The sequence below is a fragment of the Chlamydotis macqueenii genome, chromosome 2, assembly GCF_036417535.1.
Source record: "Chlamydotis macqueenii isolate bChlMac1 chromosome 2, bChlMac1.mat, whole genome shotgun sequence".
NCBI classification, from domain to species: Eukaryota; Metazoa; Chordata; class Aves; order Otidiformes; family Otididae; genus Chlamydotis; species Chlamydotis macqueenii.
In genome coordinates, this window is record NC_141557.1 from 72,563,261 (window position 1) to 72,584,042 (window position 20,782).

The 20,782-nt window shown below is 38.3% G+C and overlaps 1 protein-coding gene and 1 long non-coding RNA gene across 5 annotated transcripts in view; one reads left to right on the forward strand and one right to left on the reverse strand.

Moving 5' to 3' along the window:
• Window positions 1–20,310, forward strand: part of LYRM4 (LYR motif containing 4) — a 96,203-nt gene extending 75,893 nt beyond the window's left edge. For 2 of the 4 annotated variants that reach the window (XR_015257631.1, XM_086740267.1), the window contains one exon: window positions 18,665–18,800. Coding sequence is in view for 2 of the 4 variants with exons in the window: in XM_086740266.1 (XP_086596392.1) it covers window positions 18,665–18,905 (241 nt within the window). In the remaining 2 variants the exon portion in view is untranslated. Of the gene's footprint in view, window positions 1–18,664 lie in introns of all 4 variants that reach the window. The other 2 variants (XM_086740266.1, XM_086740268.1) reach the window with 2 other exon arrangements.
• On the reverse strand, window positions 6,667–8,348 carry LOC147601697 (uncharacterized). Its single transcript, XR_015257633.1, has 2 exons — window positions 8,194–8,348; window positions 6,667–7,234 (listed from the first exon to the last, which is right to left on the reverse strand). It is a non-coding gene; the product is annotated as an uncharacterized LOC147601697 (long non-coding RNA).
• Window positions 20,311–20,782: the final 472 nt, after the last annotated feature.

A 20,782-nucleotide genomic window follows, 5' to 3' on the forward strand; every position in this document is an offset into this window, starting at 1 on the left:
TTTTAGCTGACACTGGAAGTGGGGACCAGTAATGAAAGATAGGTGATGAGCCACTGCATGGAGAGGAACACCTGGCAGTCGGCGGTGACTCTGAATACACTTTCCCTTATTTTGTGGTAGCTTACTCGTCTGTCCTGTCTGAACTTTAAAAAGACAGTTTGTGGACACATGAATTTAGGAAATCTGATTTTCTGTGTTTTCTCTCACAAATTGATTCTTTGATGGATAACCAGAGGGACTTGCACTTAAGCTGTAGCCTCTCCTCCAGAGAGGCTATTAATTTGAGTCTCTTCTGTAGGTGGTTGCTGGGTATCTGTAGGAACTTGTGAGAACTTAGTGTCTTTACTCTGCTGTAAAAGTGAATTGGCAGCTTCAGAAGTTACTACCAGCAGAAACGCAGTCAGTGTAACCATAAAAGCTTACCAGGCTTAGGAAGATGGTTTAAATATCACTCGAAAGAATTTTCCGGTAACTAATTATGCAGTTAAAGAATGAGTTTATGGAGGGGAGAACATAAATGCTCAAAAATCAAGACTAGAAAATTTTAACTTATTAGTTAAATTTGGTTTGTGTGCTTGCAGTTTAAAGAAACTCCTAATTGGCCAACTCTACTTCTTTGTACTTTTTCCTTGCTGATATATTTTAATGTAACTATTGATTGGACTGTGAGCTTGCAACAAAGTGAGAAATATTAGTCTATAAATGCTGATTTGTATAGAAGATCCTGTGCACCAGTTTGTAAGATTTTTTTTATTATTATTATTTTAAGAACCATAATTCTTGCTGAATTGAGAGCTTTTTCTTCTAGTCGTGAGCAGTAGATAATAATGTACCTCACAGAGATTTGCTGTAGGCAGTGTCGGAGTGCCTGGAAGAATCTGTCAAACTGCTTTCAGAAATGGCAAGAAGTTGTCAATTAACCCTGGAATTATACAGCAAATTAGCAAATGTAGTATCTTGAGGATGATACACTTTCTGTTGGTCTGGTTTTTTTAGTGAAAGTGCATAGAGAACCCCAGTGATTAAGCCCAATGTTTAGGACAGAGAAGTGTTGTCACATAATTAACTCTTTAATTTACCCAGGGGATTATATCAGCCTCTTTTAAATCTGCCCAAGTGACTGGTGTAAAGAACATCAAGACAGGTGGGCAGAAAAGTCTGGAGAAGTTGGCCATCTGTTTTTCCTTCTGGACAGATGTTGTCAGTGGGGAGCCTCCAACCTGAGGGAACTGTAAGACTGAGCTCGGTCCAGATGCTCTGTGATTGTAGGTGGATATGGTTAGGAAGCTGCTCTTTCACAAATAGTTACCAGTCCTATAAGTAATGGAACAACAGAAGAAAACTTCAGAGACTATGTTAGTGTGAAGTCTACCACAAATCTTCCCTATGTCTGTGCAAGTAAGGGCAAGTATTCTTTTTCTGACTATAATTTTAGTCTGGAAGAGCAAAGAGAGCTTGTGGCACAACCACAGGTGTCACTGTCTTTTTAGTATCTGAGAAAATCCCCTTTGACTGATGCTAGGTTAAACAATGATCTCAGCTCTGGTGAATCAGCACCAAGCCCATGTCAAAAAAAAATTCTAAAGTAATTTATACCAGTTGTTTACAATGTGGATTTTGAAACACTAGTCATCTTCAAAAACTGTCGTCTTTGGGGTTAGCTATAATTGCCATTCTCTAAAACAAACAAATGCTGGATACAACACGAGTTGTTTAGTGGTAGCTGGCCACTACACCAGGAGCCACTGAGTGGGCTGGGAAAATACCACCTGGCATGATCAGAGTATGAATACTTTTGCCTGTCTTCCAACTCTGATTCTGTTGAAGTCCTGGCTGGACAAGAAAAGTTAACATTTACAAGTATGCCAAAGGACAAAAAGTTCATGCACATGGATGTGTTTGGGAAGAAATCAGATTCCATGGATTCAGTTGGAAGAGCAAAACAGCCAAATCTTGCTTGCAAAAGGTGTCTGTCTTGTATGAGTGAGGCTGCCTTCCTCATCAAGTACTCTCATGATAGCAGAGAGTAATTGATGAACACAAGAAAAGAACCAGATTTCTTTTCAAACAGACACATAGGTGATGTGTCTGTCTGAATTACAGACAGACCTGTAATAATTTTAAGTTGCACTTGAATTTCCTGGAAGGCAAAACCATTGGGTGACCCAGTATCATCTTCCTGCTGATTCTCAGGTTCAGTCCTTAGCACTGAACCTCACGGCTTACAAGACCAAATGCACATCATAAATAAGACAGTGAAGGATGCTTTCCTTTACCTGTGAGCCACCACACTCCACAGTTCAGCAAGCAAGGTCCCACTGTATTTATTCCAAGGGCCTGCCCTGATACAATAGACTTTCTGAACCAGACTGTGGTAACTAGACACAACTGGACACTCTGAAAGCCCCTGCCTTAATAGTAGTAGGAGCAATCAGTAAGATTGCCTTTTCCTACATGAACCGGTTTCTACTGTTAGATCGGTTGCAGGTGTCCAGGTCCTCTCCCAGCTTGTTCAGGAATTATGTCCATTAGTCCTGCTTTCTCTGCTCCTGACTAAATAGATATTAACTGGTTGAGTACTTCTGGTGTAGGCTGTTATCCTCCTCCCTGGTATCTGGATATTTGTACACAAAGGAATGAATCTTTCAGTGAAGAACTTATTACTTGAAACCTCTCCAAAGAGGAAAATCGTTCTAAAGAAAATAAAAATGGCGTGACATTTTTTACTAGTTTTACTGTTTTGCAAGGTCTAAGCAAAATGATCAGCCATCAAGCTTGAGAGTTCAACAGAACTACAAATTGCACATTTATACAGTAGAACTTGTTGCCACAGCATGCTGAGGAGGCCCACAAATAGATGAGTACAAACAGGGATCAGACAAATTAATCAAGTCTGTTAAAATGATAGTATAGTTGTAGCTACATGGCCCTGAAGTTGCCAAAATGTTGTGGTCACTGGAAGCAGAGGAGACATTCCAGCAGAAAGATGTATGTATATATTCCCTAAGGATGTGCTGGTGGCCAGTGGTAGGGAAAACACACTGGAAAAGATGGATCCTTGAGTTGATCAAGTACTGCAGTGCTTATGTCCTCTTCTCTCTTACATCATTCTTTTCTCTTTGAAATGCTTTGGGGTTTGTAACACTTGTTGCCTACCTCTACAGATGGGATCATTTAGAAAGAAGTGATGATAAGAGGAAGGAACTGTTTCCCCTGTTCTGGGTGCTCCGATCCAATCTGACCACCTCTGTTCCAGAAAGGAGACATTCATTTTTAGTACTTAAACATTCACAGTAATGCTCGTAACTTCATAAGAGGATGCAAGGAACATTTTTCTCCTATTCTTCTCTGTCTTTAAAAGCTAATTATAATTAAAAGAAAGTAATTTCCACATATAAAAAACTGCTTGTTCAAGTAAGCATGATTTTTTGCACATATTAATTTGAAAAAATATCTGGGCTATTATTTTAATTCATGGGCGAAGATTTGGGTGCTCTTTTGTTCTTAATCCAAGTATTACTCTATCAGCCTGAAGTTTAAATTCTCCATCAGGAAAACTAGACTGCTTTAATTTGCCCTAGTAGAAGAGACATGGAAAAAATATGAATTTATACAACTGGTCACTTATAGTACACTATTGAATTTAACTAAGAGCCCTGCAGGTAGGCAGATTGAATTACACTATCTTGAAATTTTTTTGTTGTAATACAAGGATTTTTATAAATTCCTGACAAAACAAATACTGCAGTGAAACTAGACCTTTTTTTAACAAGTAATATCACAAGGAGCACCCATATATAAACCTCACAGAATACCTGAGACTGGAAGGGGCCTCCAGAGGTCTCTGGTCCAACCCTCTGCTCAGAGCTGGCCAAGGCAGAGCAGATTTATCCATAAAGTAGTGTGCAGATAAACTACTGGTAACGGCCACTCTAAATTAAGTTAAAATAAGTTTGCCCATGTATGGAATATAGTTCTTAAAGTAAATTCCTGAGTTTTTCTGTGTTCAGTGCTGCAAAATGGTTTCAAGTTTTTGTGGTTTTAGCAATACAGAGAACTGCTGTGTTGTGCAAGAAACTGGTGGATTGCTACAGTCTTCTCATCCCTAGCCATGAAGGCATATCATTAGTTTAACTGAAACAAAATGACAGTATTCATAAGATATTCCATAAATTTGTTTTTAAGGGATAGTATCTATGCCACAGTAGTTTTTGTATGGCAAGAAATGGTATCAACTGCGCTGATTGTAAGATCTTGTATACGATTATTTTTTAGAAAATATTTTTCAACTAATCACATCCTCTCGGGGATCTCCTTGATGGTCATGGCCCATGGGACATTAGTCATCAAGTAAGGATCGTCTTTTCAAATCTAGGATTGTAAATTTAGCATACAGAGCTCATCGGATTTGGGAACCAGAGCAGAGAAGGTTTTTTTTCAGGGCTAGCATGATAGTGCAGTTACATTGTGTGGTTTTGTTTATTCAGTTGTGCATGTGTAGCATTGAGCAGGAGCAAAATATTGCATTGGTTAAGCAGTAAGTGGTTAAACACAATACTTAGGCTTGCATTTGGTTAAGTGAGATTTTCTGGACTTTCTTTTTGAAGTGCCACAATGCCATCTACTGGCTTGCTTTCCTGTGTTTTTTCCCAAAGGGAGTTTTCTTTTGTACACAGGCTTATAAGTTTTTAATGGTATTTTTAAGTAGCAAAACAAGCAAGCTGGCAGGGAATGAGCAAGCTATTTTTGGATGCATATATCTGTTAAAGAACATGATACATTACATATATCAAAGAATCACTTCTAATCTCTTGCCAGTTAATCTTGCTCTCCTTTTATTAAAATTAACTCTGAGATTATTAGTACGGAAAAATAATGGAAGAATCTCTACTTTCTGTTTATGTCCCTCATAGTAGCTCTTGTGCAGGTATCTTCACTGTTTTCTGTCTATAGTCAGTCAGTTTCCCTTTCTGTTTCAGTGTTTTTTATACAGATAAATGGAAAGAAAACAAAGAAATATGTAAACTGTCAAGCTACAAAAACTGGGAATTGTCGTATTAGAAATTATTTCTGACAGGATTCTTCACTGACAAAATCCTAGATTCAATATATTCCCCTTAATTGGCTTCTTTGTTTTTTTTTTTTTACTTCTTTCCCCCGAAGTCTGTTTAAACCACTTTTTCAAGATTCATCAACAAGCTTCCAAGGACCAAAATTCCACAGGCTTTCTAAAACTGTTACAGAGACACATGTATTAGAAAATATTATTCTCAGTATCAGGCTGCTCATACTAGAAATGAGCTGTGGCCAGTTACAAGAAGTTTTTATATCATCTTGTTTTTAATCAGGCTGCCTAATATTATCTATAGGAATAACCCTCTGTCTTCCACTTGCTGCCAAAAGAAATGAATGAGCAAATATAAAAATAATTTCCTGAAAAAAAAGGAACCGTAGATACAAGTAAATGCTGGTTTTTGCAGTTTCACTGCCTGATTTTTCTTGAAGATACCTTGAGAGTTTCCTCATTAATTGGTTATTTTGTTTATCTTCTTAAAATATTCCGTCAGTTTTATTTTTTTTTCCCCTCCACGTTCAGTTATTCCTATCAAATGTTCCATACTCTTGCCTCTTTTCAGTCTAGTTAGGGGAAAGAGAAACATTGGTAATGGCTTGTTATACTTTGAATTGTTTTCTAAATAGATTTAACTTGCTCAAGAGTCGTCATTCAAAACAAAACAGCTAGAAAAAATTTCCAGCTGTTTCCTAAATGGCCTATAATGAAGGTAAATGCAAACAACTGTGCCCTTCCTGGCCTTTCACCCTCTGTCTCGCTGACATTCAAAAGGTCAATTGGATCTTGCAAGCCCAGTTTTAATCTGGCAGGAGCTGTGTCTTGCTGACAGCTACAGAGCATTTGCATGTCCATGTGTGTGCTGGTGGAAGAGCCCAAGTGCTTTTGGCCGGCTCATATGGAAAGGAAGGTGTCTGTGTGTTAAAGTTAGTGCTTGTTTGTGGCAGTGGGTTATTACACGGCAGTTGGCGTGCTGAACACTGGGAGCAGTGAAGCTGAAATGATTGTACTTGGCACCCGTGGTGGTTTTTGTCATATAAATGATCCGTGTCAGAGAGGTTGCACTGGGGAGCAGGTCTCGTTAGCAGCTCGGGCTTCCCAGTCTTTGCTAAACAAGCCACCCACAAGCCGTATGGTAGCTCTGCTGAGGGGCAAGCCCTCTGTGGCGCTCCCATCGCTGTGCTGCTTGGTTTTGGCCGGGTGTTTTGTTTGAGGAATGCTCTGCTCTATGTGGTGCAGAGGAACGGAGGTTGCTCCCTGCCTATATTTGGAATAAGTGCTAACTTCTCACTCTTAATTGTTATCTGTGCTGGGAAATACCAGGGCAAGCCTTCATTTAGTGTGACATTAAATAAGGGAGAATTGGCAAAACCAGAAGAGCAAAGAGGATTATTTTATACCACATCTTCTGTTACAATATCTCTTTTTTTTTTTTCTACAAACTGTCCTGTGTTATTGCAAAGAAGGAAGAACTAATTAAGCCAGTTGCTGAAAGTGTTTTGCCACCCACACTACTGAAAAGAACTCTCTGTACAGAATTAGCTCTTACCAGCTGTGCTAAACTCAGTAATTTATCTTTGCCAAAAAAAAAAGAAAAAAGTGCTGCTGTAGTTTATTCCAATTAAACAAGTTAATGTAAGCTATACCCTATGTCCACATAAACACAGATATCTCCTGCTCAAAAGCTGAAGGGTTTGCAAATAATTATTTTCATCCTCGTTAATTCTTCTTAATGTTTGTAAAAAGGGCTGGGCTGAGGAGCACTGGGAAGTTAACTCATTTGTGTATGGAACTGGCTGAGCATGAGCTCGTGGGCTGGAGAACAGTTTGATGCCAGTATACTGGCCTTAATGTGGGCAGGTTCGAGTGCAAGGACTTGGATTCGGCTTGGAAAGAATGCTCAGCCCACAGGGCTTCCAGTGGACCCATGTTGATTATTTAATTGGTGAAGCCCTTTGGAAAGCTGAGTAGCCGACTGAGCCTCGTGTGGTTTGAGGCTCACCTTTAATAAGCCATAGGCTCTTTCTATCAACTCGTTTGATTGGAGATAGTTGGGGATATGAAATACCCATTTAATTTCTTCTTGGTTTGCCCGTTCTTGTACTTCTTTGCTGGAAAAATGTGAGCCGTTGTCACTTTCGATGACATCAGGGCTTGGTAGTCCTGAAAAGCAAGAGGATAATCCTCTAATTGTTGCTCTGACCTTTCAGCATTTAGTTGAGATTAGGCCTGAGACCACCTCTACTCATGTGAGGATGTATCGATATCCTGAGGAGGGTTTAAAGGGTCCAATGTAATCAATTTACCATGTTGACCAAAGGGTCTTTCCTTCACTGCTGTGTAGGTGAGGTGTTTTAGCAAGGTGATTCCTTAAGTTGGTTTTGTAGGTGTTCTGTTTTAATTGATAACAGGATCTCGGTAGATTTGCATCCCTCAATTTCATCCTGTAAGTGGTGTATTTTATGGTTAAGTTTTTGTCTTTTCTGACAAGCAGGTTCTAGGCACACTCCCAACATTTTACAAATTATACCTTTTATCCTTTCCAACTTTAGCTGAACCTCTAGCATCGGTTAACTGTTTTTCTACCGCTTCCTAGTTTATGCCAATTGTTATAATGCTTTTGGGAAGGTGGGATTTGGTTGGATACTGTGCTTTTGTAAGTATTCAGTGATTTTGCTTGTCATGCTGCTGACTATGCCAATTTGTCATGGATGAACTATTTCACAAGGTTATTGTTTAGTAGCAATTCAAAATGTATTAATGGTGTGAAGTGGATCAAAAGGTTGAATTTAGCAGCACTTAATAATTAACTGATTTAAAGATTAACAAAGTGATTCAGTACAATATGTTGTGATTAAAATAGCGATTTAATTACAGATTTGAGAATGGCACTGACTTACTATAGGTTATCCTAAGTCAATATATATATATATATATGTATACGTATAAAGACAAAACACACAAACACAGAGATATTTGGAGCCAGTGAAATTCATGTATAGAGGAAACTAGCCTATAGTAAAAAGTTTCCTCTTCTTTCTCTTTATGGATAGAGAGGTGAATAGAGGAGACTAGCATAATGTTAAAGATTCCCCATTTCTTCTCAAGTTTAGCGTACTCACAATGCATTGGCATTCCTCAATGGGCAATAACTGAGCCTGCAGAAGTCAAACTTCACTGTGGCCTTTCGCCGACTTTGCCAGCAGACAGTCCTTAAAACTCTTCCGTCTAAGAAGGCTCTGCCTGAGAGGCATCCCAGCTCAGGGGGGATGCTGGTCACAGCCCGCTACAGTCCAGGAGAGCTCAATGGGTCTCACTTAGGGTCGCTAATTATAGGATCCGAGATAACTGGCTTTTGTCAAGTACTTTTCCATTTCAGCCTCACTCAGATTATTAAATATTCTGGTGCTTTCTGAGAGTCGTGCAGGCCAGAATTTGAAATTTTGGTATCATGTGCCTGTGCTCCAGCCCAAATCAAGATGTATTAGGTTGTCTGGAGGTGATTGACTTGTTACTGTTTCCATTGTTGGGGAAAAACAGGAGCTGGGAGCGTTAAGGGGCTGCCTTAACGCTTGGATTCACCGTGTTCCCAGTCTGTTCCTGCCTTACCCTAGGTTGGTATGAGGCCCAGGAGGGGAGGAATCGCACCAAGCACCGAGTGACTCAGGAGCAGGAAGGGTTGCACGACCACAGGGTGTCCGTGGTAAAGTGGACAGCAAGTGACAACTCAGTCACAAACCTTGACTGGAATTCAACAAATCCATCCTCAGTCCTAAAACAGCTATGTCCTTTCTTCTCATCTACTCCCTGCTCAGGGGAGTTTTTGAAGAGTGTAGATAGACCAGGCAATGCTTTTTTCCAGCTAAAGTTCCAAATGCTGATGCCTTTGATTCCCAAGAGCTAAAGGGACTACATATGTTCTCCTGAGAGTGTGAGAAAGAGGATGCTGTGTGTTTTGTATGGCTTTTACTGGAACTCTTCAAAAACAGGGGGGAAAAAGAGAAAAAAGCTCTTTGAAGTTTGGTCACTTTCAGGCGTGGGGTTTGGAGATACTAAACCAAGAAGGACAGTTGAGCAAGAAAAAAGAAATACTTGGATATCTTCCATCAGAGAACATCAGTTAAACAAGGAAATTATCTTTGTGATTCTGTCAGGAACAGATGACTGTAGTATCGTAATCTGTTAGAATTTTGCCAAAAACGGAAGACTTGCTAATGCAGAAAAATAAAAACTTATTTCTTTCCTTATGCACTTACAGATCAGCTAAACACTGCAATAGGGACTTGACATGTAAGTATTTACATAGATGGGGTGCTCCTTTCTGGGTGAAGATACCATCCAATACAAAATTTATCTTTCGAAAACCAGATATATTTTCTGAAGGTAAATTCAGTTAGTTATTTCTGCTCTTTCAAATTTAATTTTGTAATTTGAATGTGCACAGAGAAAAGCTTAGTCTGAGGTGTGTGTAAGGTAACATCAGTGCAGAGAAAGAGAAATATTGGAACCTTAAATTAAATTGTTCCTCATATAAAATTATGTTTAATGCTTGGGTTTAGCCTTCTTGAAGGACAGGGGGAAAAAAGGAGTTTCTCTGTGTCTTATGTCTTGGAAAACTGTATGTGTTAAAGGATTGACTTTTTTTTTTTTCCCAAAACACTGAAAGGCCTTGTTACTGTAAAATTATATTAAAGCACCTGGCAGTTTTACAAAATGCAGCGTAGCTGATGCCATCCTGTAAGCAGCACTAGGAATCTCAGTAAGAACAGTCAGGAGTTTTGATGCAGATGTATCGCCACCAAATAATTAAACTATGACTAACATCCATTCATGTAAAAATTCAGCAGCTCGCTGTGTCTTTCACCTCCCAAAATATAACTTCAGTAGCAGATAAAAATTCATTTTTTAAAAATAGTCTTGTGGCTTAAATGCCATTAACAAAACAGAAAATTTAAATTGCTAAGTTAAACAGTATAGCAGTTCTGAGTCACCTGAACTTTTCCCCATTATGTCTGGTGTTTTGGATAAGATTCAGAATAAATAAAAACAGAAATCCAAGTTTATTTAGTTAAATAATGTATTGCCTTACCAGATATACACAAGTATGTTCTACTTGAAAGGAAAAGTATTTGCTTTATTTGGTGTATCTTTCTGTAGTAGGTGATTGTGCCAACCTATCTTAATTGCTGCAGTTTTCCTACTAGTTACAGTTAATTATTTTGTTTAGGCAAGTAATCTAAGATCTGAGAGTAATTATAGCTCTCTGTACTTCTGCTGCCTATATATACTTTTGGTAAAATATTGGGCAGGATCCTGCAAGGAGCAGTGTCCCCTCAGCTCCCGCTGGAGAGTCCTCAAGCATAATACCTGTTGTGTACTTGTTATTTGTCTCACGGAGTTATTACTGTGGGTGCACGTGCAGTCACGTGCTTTGGTGCTGCAGATACTGTGAAAACTTCTTGTTCATAAAAATCAAAGCGGAAGTGTAGTGAATGTGCATGGGTGACTGTTGTGCTGTGTAAAATACTGCAGGTATGAGCTTTGAACGGAAGCAAGCACAGGCCCAGATGGGATCAGAATAGCTACGGGCTTCAAAGGCAGCAGATGACCAAGGTTCTTCATGCTGCCGAGCCAAACATTTTCTAGAGCAATCTGCATTGCCTGTGCCACTGCACTGACAGCATTTTCTTTTCTTCACTGAAGAATCACTGACTTTGGCTGTTCTCACCATGCTGGGCTTGCACACTCCTGAACTACTGATTTGGGTGAGCGCTGACATCTTCTCTGGCATGTTTCTTGCACATAGACTCTCAGATGCATTTTCCCAGAACTACAGCCAGCCAGTCTTGCTTTTCAGTCCTTAGTACCTTGGTACATGCTCTTTCAAGATGTTTTAGCTCTTGAAGTTCAGTCTTTCCCAATGCATGTACGTTGATGCTTTGCACTTACTTTATGTGTCGTTCACTTACAACTATGGTGAAGATAAAGCAAGCAAGCTTTTCAAGGCTTTAGACAATCATCATTTAGACAGGCAAATCTTAGTTAAAAACATAGAAAATCCATGTGCTGTTCACTGTCTCTGGAACTTTCTCTAAGTTCCAGTGTTTTGGGACAAAATCAGAAATTTTGCAGAAATTTTCTGAACTAGGAGAGAGGTTAAATGGTGAAGGTGACCTGCTGTATTATTAAAAAAAAGGGGGGGGTGCACAGAGAATTAAGTAATTTTCTGAAAGACATTAACCTACAAACATGCCATATACATCCTTGTGTAACTGTTTTGCAACTCTTCCCAGCAGCCACGTTCCCCAGTTTACATGAGAAGTAAGGCTAAAGTTGATTCTTTTGGTACGTTGCATTTCTAGCATCTGACTTCAAATACAAATGTTGTAAAGGTGGTCTTTAAATTATGACTATTGTTGAGCGCGAAGTGGCAGCTCATTTTAGTTCTGCAGTAGTTCACAGTATGAAAGCCTGTTAGTGCTACGAAATTACTTTATCACACTTCTCAGTAAGCATATTTACTATTTGTTTATACCTGTCTATAAGGACTAAATTTTCTTCATTCCGAAAGTGTCTCACAATTAGTGAAGAGTGAAATATTTTCCCTTTATAATGACAATTTAGTCTTTGTATGTACTGTGGAGTTAGTTTATGTGTGACACACAAACACTACAGTATTTTCCTGGACATAGTGCCGAATGTGTGTTTTGTGGCAGCGGCTGTTGTATTATACTACTGACAAAAGTAAGGCAGGCACTCCCACTGGCTTTGATGAATTCTGCTTATGCAGTTGCTACAAAACATAGGGTCCTCTCTGAATGGTTTGGGCATTTACATACCAAATGTCTCAGCATTACTAGAGTACCTGTTACACCACACTCAGCAGAATGTTATCCAGGTCTTTGTCTCTGTATTTTCAAGTCCTAATGTTCTGTATTCCTTTCCTTGCCACACTCAGTATCTTAACTGAGTGGTTTTCCTCTTGTGCATGCGATGTTGAGAAGAGATCAGCCTATATTACGTTTTCCCCTTTTACCCACATGAGACTGACTCTTTAGAATGGCTTTCCAAAGGGTTTCAGCTGCTCTGTGGAGGTAGAGGTTTTTATATGGAAGCGAGAGAGAAAGAGGCAAGATGCTGAAATACGTTAGCAGGTAGCAAGCAGAAAGAGAGGAGAGGTGGGAGCCTGGAGATTGCCAGGATGCTGAAAGCATGCAAAGATCACACCAGGTCAGAGTGTTACCTCTGCAATCTGCTTCTTCCTTGGATGTGTGTCATATCAAACCTTCAACTGGCTGTTTAAGCCCAAAATCAGTCACTGCTTGCTTTCCTGTGACCCACTGGCTGACATCTTTATAAGGTTGCCTTTGCAGCAGCAGAGGGATGCTGCTTCCCCTTTGTAGCAGGCTGCTGCCCATGCCATGTGTTGTTGGGCCCTGTGTACTTTTAAGATGACATCTTCCTTGTCACACTCCTATTTTCCTAAACTGAGAGGCTTGCAGGAAATGAGAGAAGTGAAACATGTCACTTTACTGAAGGACCACATGATCCTGTCCACTTGGCTTTCCAATGTTTTTCTTTCTCTGTTGAGGACCCTTACTTGGTTTTTCAAGCTGTATCAAGTGTATTGCTATTTGGAGCAAAGGCCATGTCTGTCATGCCCATGTTGTCTGTAAGGACAATAGCATGTTTGTGTGATTTAAAAAAAAAAAAAAGAAAAAAAAAAAGAGGCTTCCTTAACTGAGAAATAATCAGCATTTAAAAAGAAGAATCCCTTGCTATTGTAGATCATCATATACAAACGCACGAGTGTAAATGCTTACAGTATTTTATGTGTCAATCATTGCTGGATTAGGTATGATCTCTGCTGTTTTCACTGAAAAGTATCTCTTCAGGGAGACCCAAAGAATAAATTAATAAGAGCGTTAAATATGTCATCCTGCTTCTGATAGGCTGAATAAAGGTGTACCAAGATACAGTGCATATGGTTCTAACAAAGTTACATAATTTATCATCACTAGAGAAATAATTTTCAGATAAGTTCTCACCTATTAGCTGGTTTACTTTACTTCACACCTTCCTACTTAGTGAAAGCCAGACAAATGGTCGCTATAAATGAATTTTTCCTGCCTTTTCCAAAGCTTTATGTAGCAGTGGCTGTAGAAGATGTTTTGGCACAAAGGAACAAAGAAAACAGCGTTTGTGAAACACAGGCCGAAGGAAAATATACAATAGCTCTAACTTCTCAGCTCCGTGCTTTATTTCACTTCCTTTCCTATTCCTGTGTAGGCAAATAGAATCACTGAAAATAAGGGAAATGTCTCCAAAATCATACAGTTTTTTCCATATTGATTACAGCTCTGATGAACTGGAACAGCCTATTTATTTAAGGAGACAAATGCAGTTTTTCAACATTCTTTCCTAAGCAAAAATAAATAAGGCTGCTGCTACAGCATTTAATACCAACACAAAGAGTTGGCAAACCACAGAACAGTTATTGATGAGGATTTGGTTCCATTTGAGTTTTTAAAATTATTATGTACCACATTGGTGTGTTTTTTATTGCAATACAAGATCATTTCCAAAATTGCTGTCCATATTCATTTAAAATACATTAAACTGACTTTAGTTAATATGAAAAATATTTATGATAAAGTGTACTGTGTAGAGCATATCTGACTTTGGGCATGGGAAAAAAGATAATGCTTCTTAAAAACAGTAACCGCTTCACTTACATTTGCAATAGGATTGCAAATTGGTTGGCATCATCCAACAGGAAAGATTGTAGGTAAACAACTTACAACACTGTTGCCGGCTCTTAAAAGTAATCATTATTCTTGTACCTTTCTGTTCTTCTCAGCAGTTACTTAATATGCATTTTATAATTGTAGTGCAAGAAAATAGGAATGGGCAACTGCTTCATATAGTGTGAGAGGCCAAGATGAGCAGCAGTGTATGCGATATGACTGTGGTGTCATCGGGGATTTTTCTTCTTAGTTAAGATTCAGCAATGTGCCCGTGAGATATACCTGTTGAGTGCAACAGGACAAACCCATCTGATTTAAAATATAGATGTGTGTATGTGTATAGTATAGATGTATTAATAACCAGGGTTTTTTTTGTTTTCTCTGTAATAAAGAACCATGAAAATGCATATATTTATATGTGATCCCTGGCTGTAATAAGGTAACCAACAAGTTTGAAACAAAAGAGAGGAGATGGCTATGTTTATATAGAGATTGGGTTTTAATATGTTTTTATATGTATTTATGCCTGTATATATATAACAACCCATAATTTTTAATATGTAAATGTATTTAATATGTAAAACCATCTGTAGTGCATCAAATTTAGTTACCATCTGCATTCCTCTAAGAAAAATAAGAAACATTTTTTACTTCTCCTGTGAGGACCCTCTCAGGAAATCCATTTTTAAAGGAACTACTATCTTAGAATATTTTCATATGTTTCCCCACCACTATGCTGTGGTGGCACTTTTACATGTTTAGGCCTTGTCTTTACAAATCAGGTGATTCTACACAGAGTAAGAATGTTGCACCATCTCCTGTCAGGCCACTCCTGCTTTTGTCAGCCATTGAAAAATAAACAGTGACATGAAAAACACCTGGGGGTTGGTTTGCCTTTGAGGGCAGAAAATTGTTCCCTAGAGATTAGTTCAGAAACTATATTTAAATGAAGGGATAGTTATTAAATAAACAAACACTGATCCATAATTTTGTTATGTTATTTGTGTTACAAATGGGGTGAGACACAGAAGAGACGGAGAAGGGAAACGCCTCTGTGTGACTCTCCTATTGACTACATGGAAACGAAATGCCTGGCCACCTTTGTACTGCAGAGCCAACACAACTACGAAGGAATAAATGTGGTGGTTATTAAAGTGGACAGACATCTTGAATAGATACAGAGCTGTCAAGGAAAGATGCCATCGCACTTTTCAGAGCAGAACCATGCGCTCTAAAATGATTGAGACAAATTAGAAAAAAAATTAAAGTCCAGTTACCTGGGTGTTTCAGCCCTGCAGAAACAGGAGCAGTCACTTCTACCTCAGCTCTGAGCTGCAAAGTACAATCTTCATGTGGATAAAAAACACCGGGCATGCCAAATACCTTCAAAAGCTCAAGAAGATCTTCTAGTAGTCCTTTGCAAGCAGTGGCAATGGGTCTGCAGGATCTACTCCACCGGCTGTCAGATAGGAGGGCAGCCCCTAGGATTCAGGCTGCCTCCCAGTTCACCATTGTCCCATTGGAGTTGTATCTGTCATGTGCCTTGGCACCTGCTCACCAGCCACCGGTGCTCCTGAGAATCAGGCACTGGCCAGCCATAGGCCATTTGAAAGGACAGAGTTCAGAGCTGGCAATTTAACTGGATTTGTTTAATTTTTAGGGTCATAGTGTGTTCTTCTAATGTCTTCAGAACATTGGGCTTGGTGGAATTTTTTCAGTATTTAATTCTACTATTTAATTCTTACTACACCTCCCCATAACACACCTCTGAGATGCTGTTTTCTGAGGAAAACCTCTTCTACTAACTTTTTTCCCAGTAGCTGTGAAAGATTTCATGAAGTAGCTTCTCCCCATGATCACTGCTGCCAGCCACGAGCAAGGGAAAGTATGGTTTCCTAGTGAAGACACGAGCACCTAGTAATTAGAGAACGGCTGGGTTACAGGATGGACCAGTGCTTACTGTTCAGTAATTTCTTTTTGCCCATTTGTTTGTCTCACTTAAATCTGCTGATAAATCCCATTCTGAAACCGTAAGTCTTGTCCTGGATTCAGATGGAAGGCAAGGTTAAGTTTTTCAAGTTCACAAGAAAAAGCTGACTGTATTGAATTGTGCTAAATCTTTGAACAAGGACAAATAGTCAGGTTTTGAGAGTTGGACTTGTCAGACTTATTGTTAAAGTACATAATTTTGCAGGTAGAATTTAAACATCAAGTAATTCAGTAAGATCTGAAAAGCAGCCTTTATATTTCTAATGGTTCTCTTCTCCTGATGACAAAATGGTTCTTTAGTGTGCATTCTTTCCTGCAGAATTGAATTGCAATGTGTTACCTGACAGAGGCAAATAAAATTCTGGGTAACGTTGTTGCTAAGCAAATGGAAGAGCCTTTTTCCACAAAAGCTTCCTGATTTTAATGAAAATACCCCGATCCTGACCTCTGCACTGGCTTCCAGCCACCTACCAGAAGAGTAAATGACATGTGGTGCACAAGCTGCCAATGCACACAGTGAAAGAAGAGCACAACAGATAGCCACTTAAGTCTTTAATTTAGGAGATGCTTGCTGCTGAAGTGCTTTCTTTAGACTTAGCATCGGTGAGGAGACTGTAAGAATGCTGTTTTGATTCAGAGGGTTAATGAGCAGTCCTTTTGCTGAGGCGGTGGATGTTTATAGATGTGAATTTTTTGACAGCTATAAATGGAAAGTCTATTTGTTTTGTCTAAAGTGCATGGGAAAGGCTTGAAATTCAAGGCTAGTGGTTTAAAGAAATACTTAAGTTTCAAAGTTCAGCTTAAAATGTCACGGCGTAATTTCTGGAAGGGAGGCACCAGAGCAGGCAAGCTGCAGCCGCCCAGCAAAGGCAGACAGCACAGCACTGGTGGCTGTGCGCTCGCTGAAATGCCCAAACGCCTGTGGTTTATTAAGGAAGCAGCTCAAGACACACATCTATGATTTTATTGCATTCGAGTCAAGAGGTACAGCAGCAGATAGCATCACCTCTTACCACAGGGACAGCAAACAGCAGCTTGTACCTTTCTCCTACAAAGCCATCTGCCCCAGCTGAATATGATTGACTGTGAAGTCACGTACTCAGCCCCATCTATCTCCCCAGTTGGTGGAGAAAAAAAAAATGCAATTCAGGTTTCAGCATTTTTGTAATCCCTCTGAGCCTCCCATTAAATTTGCTCTACTGTGTGGCAAAGGATTAAAGATTCTTTGGGCTCCAGAACACAGTATAGAAAAATTAAGTACTACAGCATGGTTTGTGGTATGGCAGCAACTAAAGTGCACAGCCTGCCACATAACCCAGAGCAGCGAGTTCCCTTTGATAAGTGACACTTGTTGACAGCTTAAAATTTCTGTTTGTAACACGTGCCACAGTTGTGGATGGCCGTTGTTTTAAATATTCAGTATACAACAGACTTCATAAGTAAATTTAAAAACAATCAGAGTTGTTCGTATGCTGTTACTGGCTTAGTTCCGAGCGCCAGAAGAAGACAATATTTGCTGGTGAGGAGAACTTCTGTTCCTTTAAGAATGGCTCATAAATCCTCCCTTGTAATAAATATTTCAAGATTAAAAACAATGCATTACAAGTTTCAGACAGGGCTGTTTATAAAGATGAAATAGTTGATTTCCTAAAAGGCAATATTATTTACATTTTATGTGAGTGTGGGCATAGATGAGAAATTTTTATTTAAGAGCTGCCAGGACTTTTTCCCCTCAAAAAAGGTCAATGAAAAATGCCAAAAAAAATTCTTTGTCTGATTTTTTTACTACTTTGAGAGCCTGACTTGCTGTCAGACTTAGTTTGTGCAGTATTAAGTTCTACTAAATATATTATGCTTCATTTAATCAAGAATCTAGCCCTTTTTGTCCTGTTTCCATAATTAAGTCTATTAACTTTTTTTTTTTTCATGAAAAGGACACGGAGCTACTGTGTACCCAAGCCTTAGGCAGAAAGTAGGGGCAAGAAAGGGCATAATAGATATTGAAAATTAGACTCCAATATTCATACTTTTAAAATAAATGTTGCCTTCTCCTGCTTACATTAGCCTACTTGCATGAAGCTTCTTTCTTCCACATCTCAACTGTTAAGCGAAGAGCTGTGTGTGCCTACCACCAACTGAGCATCTGACTACAATTTACCAATGTTACAAAGCAGACTAGAAAGTACTAAGGAACAAGAGGGATCAAAGCATCAATGTTGCATTTTTTGTCCTATTTCACTTCCTCATTGCACTAGAAAGCACCTAACCATTCTATGATTCTATGAACTATGTGAGGTGTGAATACCATCTCATGAACAAGAGGTCGCTTCCAGTGTGTGTAAAATGTTACTGCTGAACTAACTGTGTCACTGTTTTCACCATTTGTATGGCAAATTAAATTAGAGTTCCAAAGGAAGTGGAAAACAATACTGTATAATGCAATTTATATCTAGCTCTCCACACAAAAAGCATAGTAAGAAATATCTGCTGACTATATCCATTGTTCTATTTTTCATTATATTCACATTTTCATTTTTCTAAATGTACAGTCTGCTGTTCCTCTGTAGTAACTTCTAATTTTAACTATTAATGTGAGCCTTTGAAAGTATTTCTTAATGTCATTATTTCAAGATTTTATATAGGCAGATATTTTGCATATCGTTTATTTTTGTTAAGGTCTAAGCTGATAACAGTATTATTTACCAAAAAAATGCTTACAGAAAGAAAAAATGACATTATGAAAAAGCCTATATAGTCTGCTCAGATCATGGTTTATTTTTAATCTCTCTTCTAAAGCTGAAATTACAACCTGTTTACTTTCCAGTTTCAGCTTTCTGATATTTTGGTTTGATTTCAGGTTACTATTGGCCAGCTGTATTCCACGCAGAAATTGGTTATCGAGAGTCCAGAAAACACATAGTGATGAGAAGACTCTGATCCTGAAGCAACACTGGACCATCTTCAGCATCCTACAGTGCCACATAGAGATGCGTAAACTCACTGCACATGCTGAGCTTTTCTGTTCAGCAGAGGAAATGGCTGAGAGACTTAGGTTTTGGCAACCAAAGTACTATTTTTTAATGGTTCACTTGTTCTAAAATACATTGCTGTGATTTATGATAGTATGTAAGGTAGTCTTGAAATCTGTTTGCTTGTATGTCCCATGTGATGAAATAGTTCCTGCCCTACTTTGACAATAAACTTCATTAAACTACTTGTAACCAGGTACGTTATTCTGCTGCTGACCTTTCTCTTACTGAGCACAAAAGATGTGTTAGATTTAAAACCCCTCACCCAGTTACTAAGTTCTTATTGATCCTGTTTCATTTAAAAATATACAGCATCTGAATTAAATGACTGAATACATAGTTCATTTTAAATATTAAAACCAGAGATGAACAGATTTTTCCTGTCCTGGACCTTGATACTTACAAATATCACAGGCTGCACTGTGTGGTTTTTTTAAAGAGCATCCCTTGGCACTTCAGGAGGTGACATAAAAATTTCACTACTTCCTTCTTTAGTTTCCAAGAGTTAATAACCAGCCTCATCCTCCTTTTAACAATTAACAGATCAGAATAGCAGAATGTAAGACTTGAATCACTGAGGCTTGGCGGCTTTAAAATATATTTTCACCACCAAGTCCTCTTCTAAATTTGTTGAGGTGCAGCTATTAGCAGAAGACAACACATCACTTTATGCAAGATTTCCCTTTTTCACAAAGCTCCTGAATTTTGCAGGAGAAAAAAAAAAAAATTAACTATTTCAATAACTCAAGAGCTGTAAGTCATAAATTGGCAGCAAGCTTTGTCTAGCAAAGTGGAACACTCAGTATGGTTCTTTACTGCTTACTATTAAATCTGTAGAATAATCAACACTTTTAAGACAATATGTTTAAAAAAAAGCAAGCAAAAAAATTGATCAGGTTTTGTTCAAGGCATTGCTGTGCTTGAATTTGTTTTCTGTTAGAAATTGCAGAAAAATTAAGCAGTGCATAGCTTTTTTAATGGTATACAGAAAAAAAAAAGCTTCCTTATTTTCAGGGGATTGTTGTGGGTTTTTTTAAGACAAGAAACAGAAACTCAAAACTAGTTCTACAACACTGTGACCTTTAAAAATCTCTTCTTTTTCTTGCTTCACAAAATTCATCTTTGTTTAGAATTTCTATTGTTTTGCATTGTTTACGCTGTGTGACAACATTATTAACGCAGAAGATAGCCAAAGTGTCTTAATTTAGAACAAACTTCCATTCCTTGCTACCATTCAAAGTGTATTTTATAATTTTGTACAGTTAGGTTGAAATGTGTAGTAATGCATTCTGTTAACAATATAGTGTACAGAATAAGCTACTATGACGACCTGAGACTACAAATGTAGCCTCCATTCTCACTTTCAAATAAAAGGCAAATAGCGTAATAATTCTTCTTGTATTAGGTGTATAAGTATTGCAATGTAAATTTCTTTGAATGGCTATTTTATTAAAATGGAATGTAATTATTCTAATAGGTAAAAGGCATCAGATTCTGTATTTTAAATCTCCACATACACAACTGGATAATTAAGTGCACTTAAGTTAATGTTGGAAGTGTAGGGGAAGAAAGGTTCTGTTACTATTTAAGCTTCCAGTGAACTCAAAGAAATGTAATAATATCTTACACTTTTAAAGGACAGAGGCTTGGAATGGCTGCCAGTTTTATACTCTAAGGAACTTGGTCCCTTAAGCAGTACGTGCAAAATCCTTGTTTAAAACATCTTAATTACTGGAACAAGCACTGCATACCTATTCAAGATCTGTGAATCTATGCTAGGAAACAAAATAAACATCCTTGTAAATAGTGTGGCCCTAATTTATAAAGAGGGATAATTCCCTCAGTAGCATTTTTACTATTTAAATCTAAGTTTTCACCATGTTTATGAAAAAATAAGTGTGTGTTTTCCAATAAAGGCCCTTTCAATACATAATCACTTCTTCCAA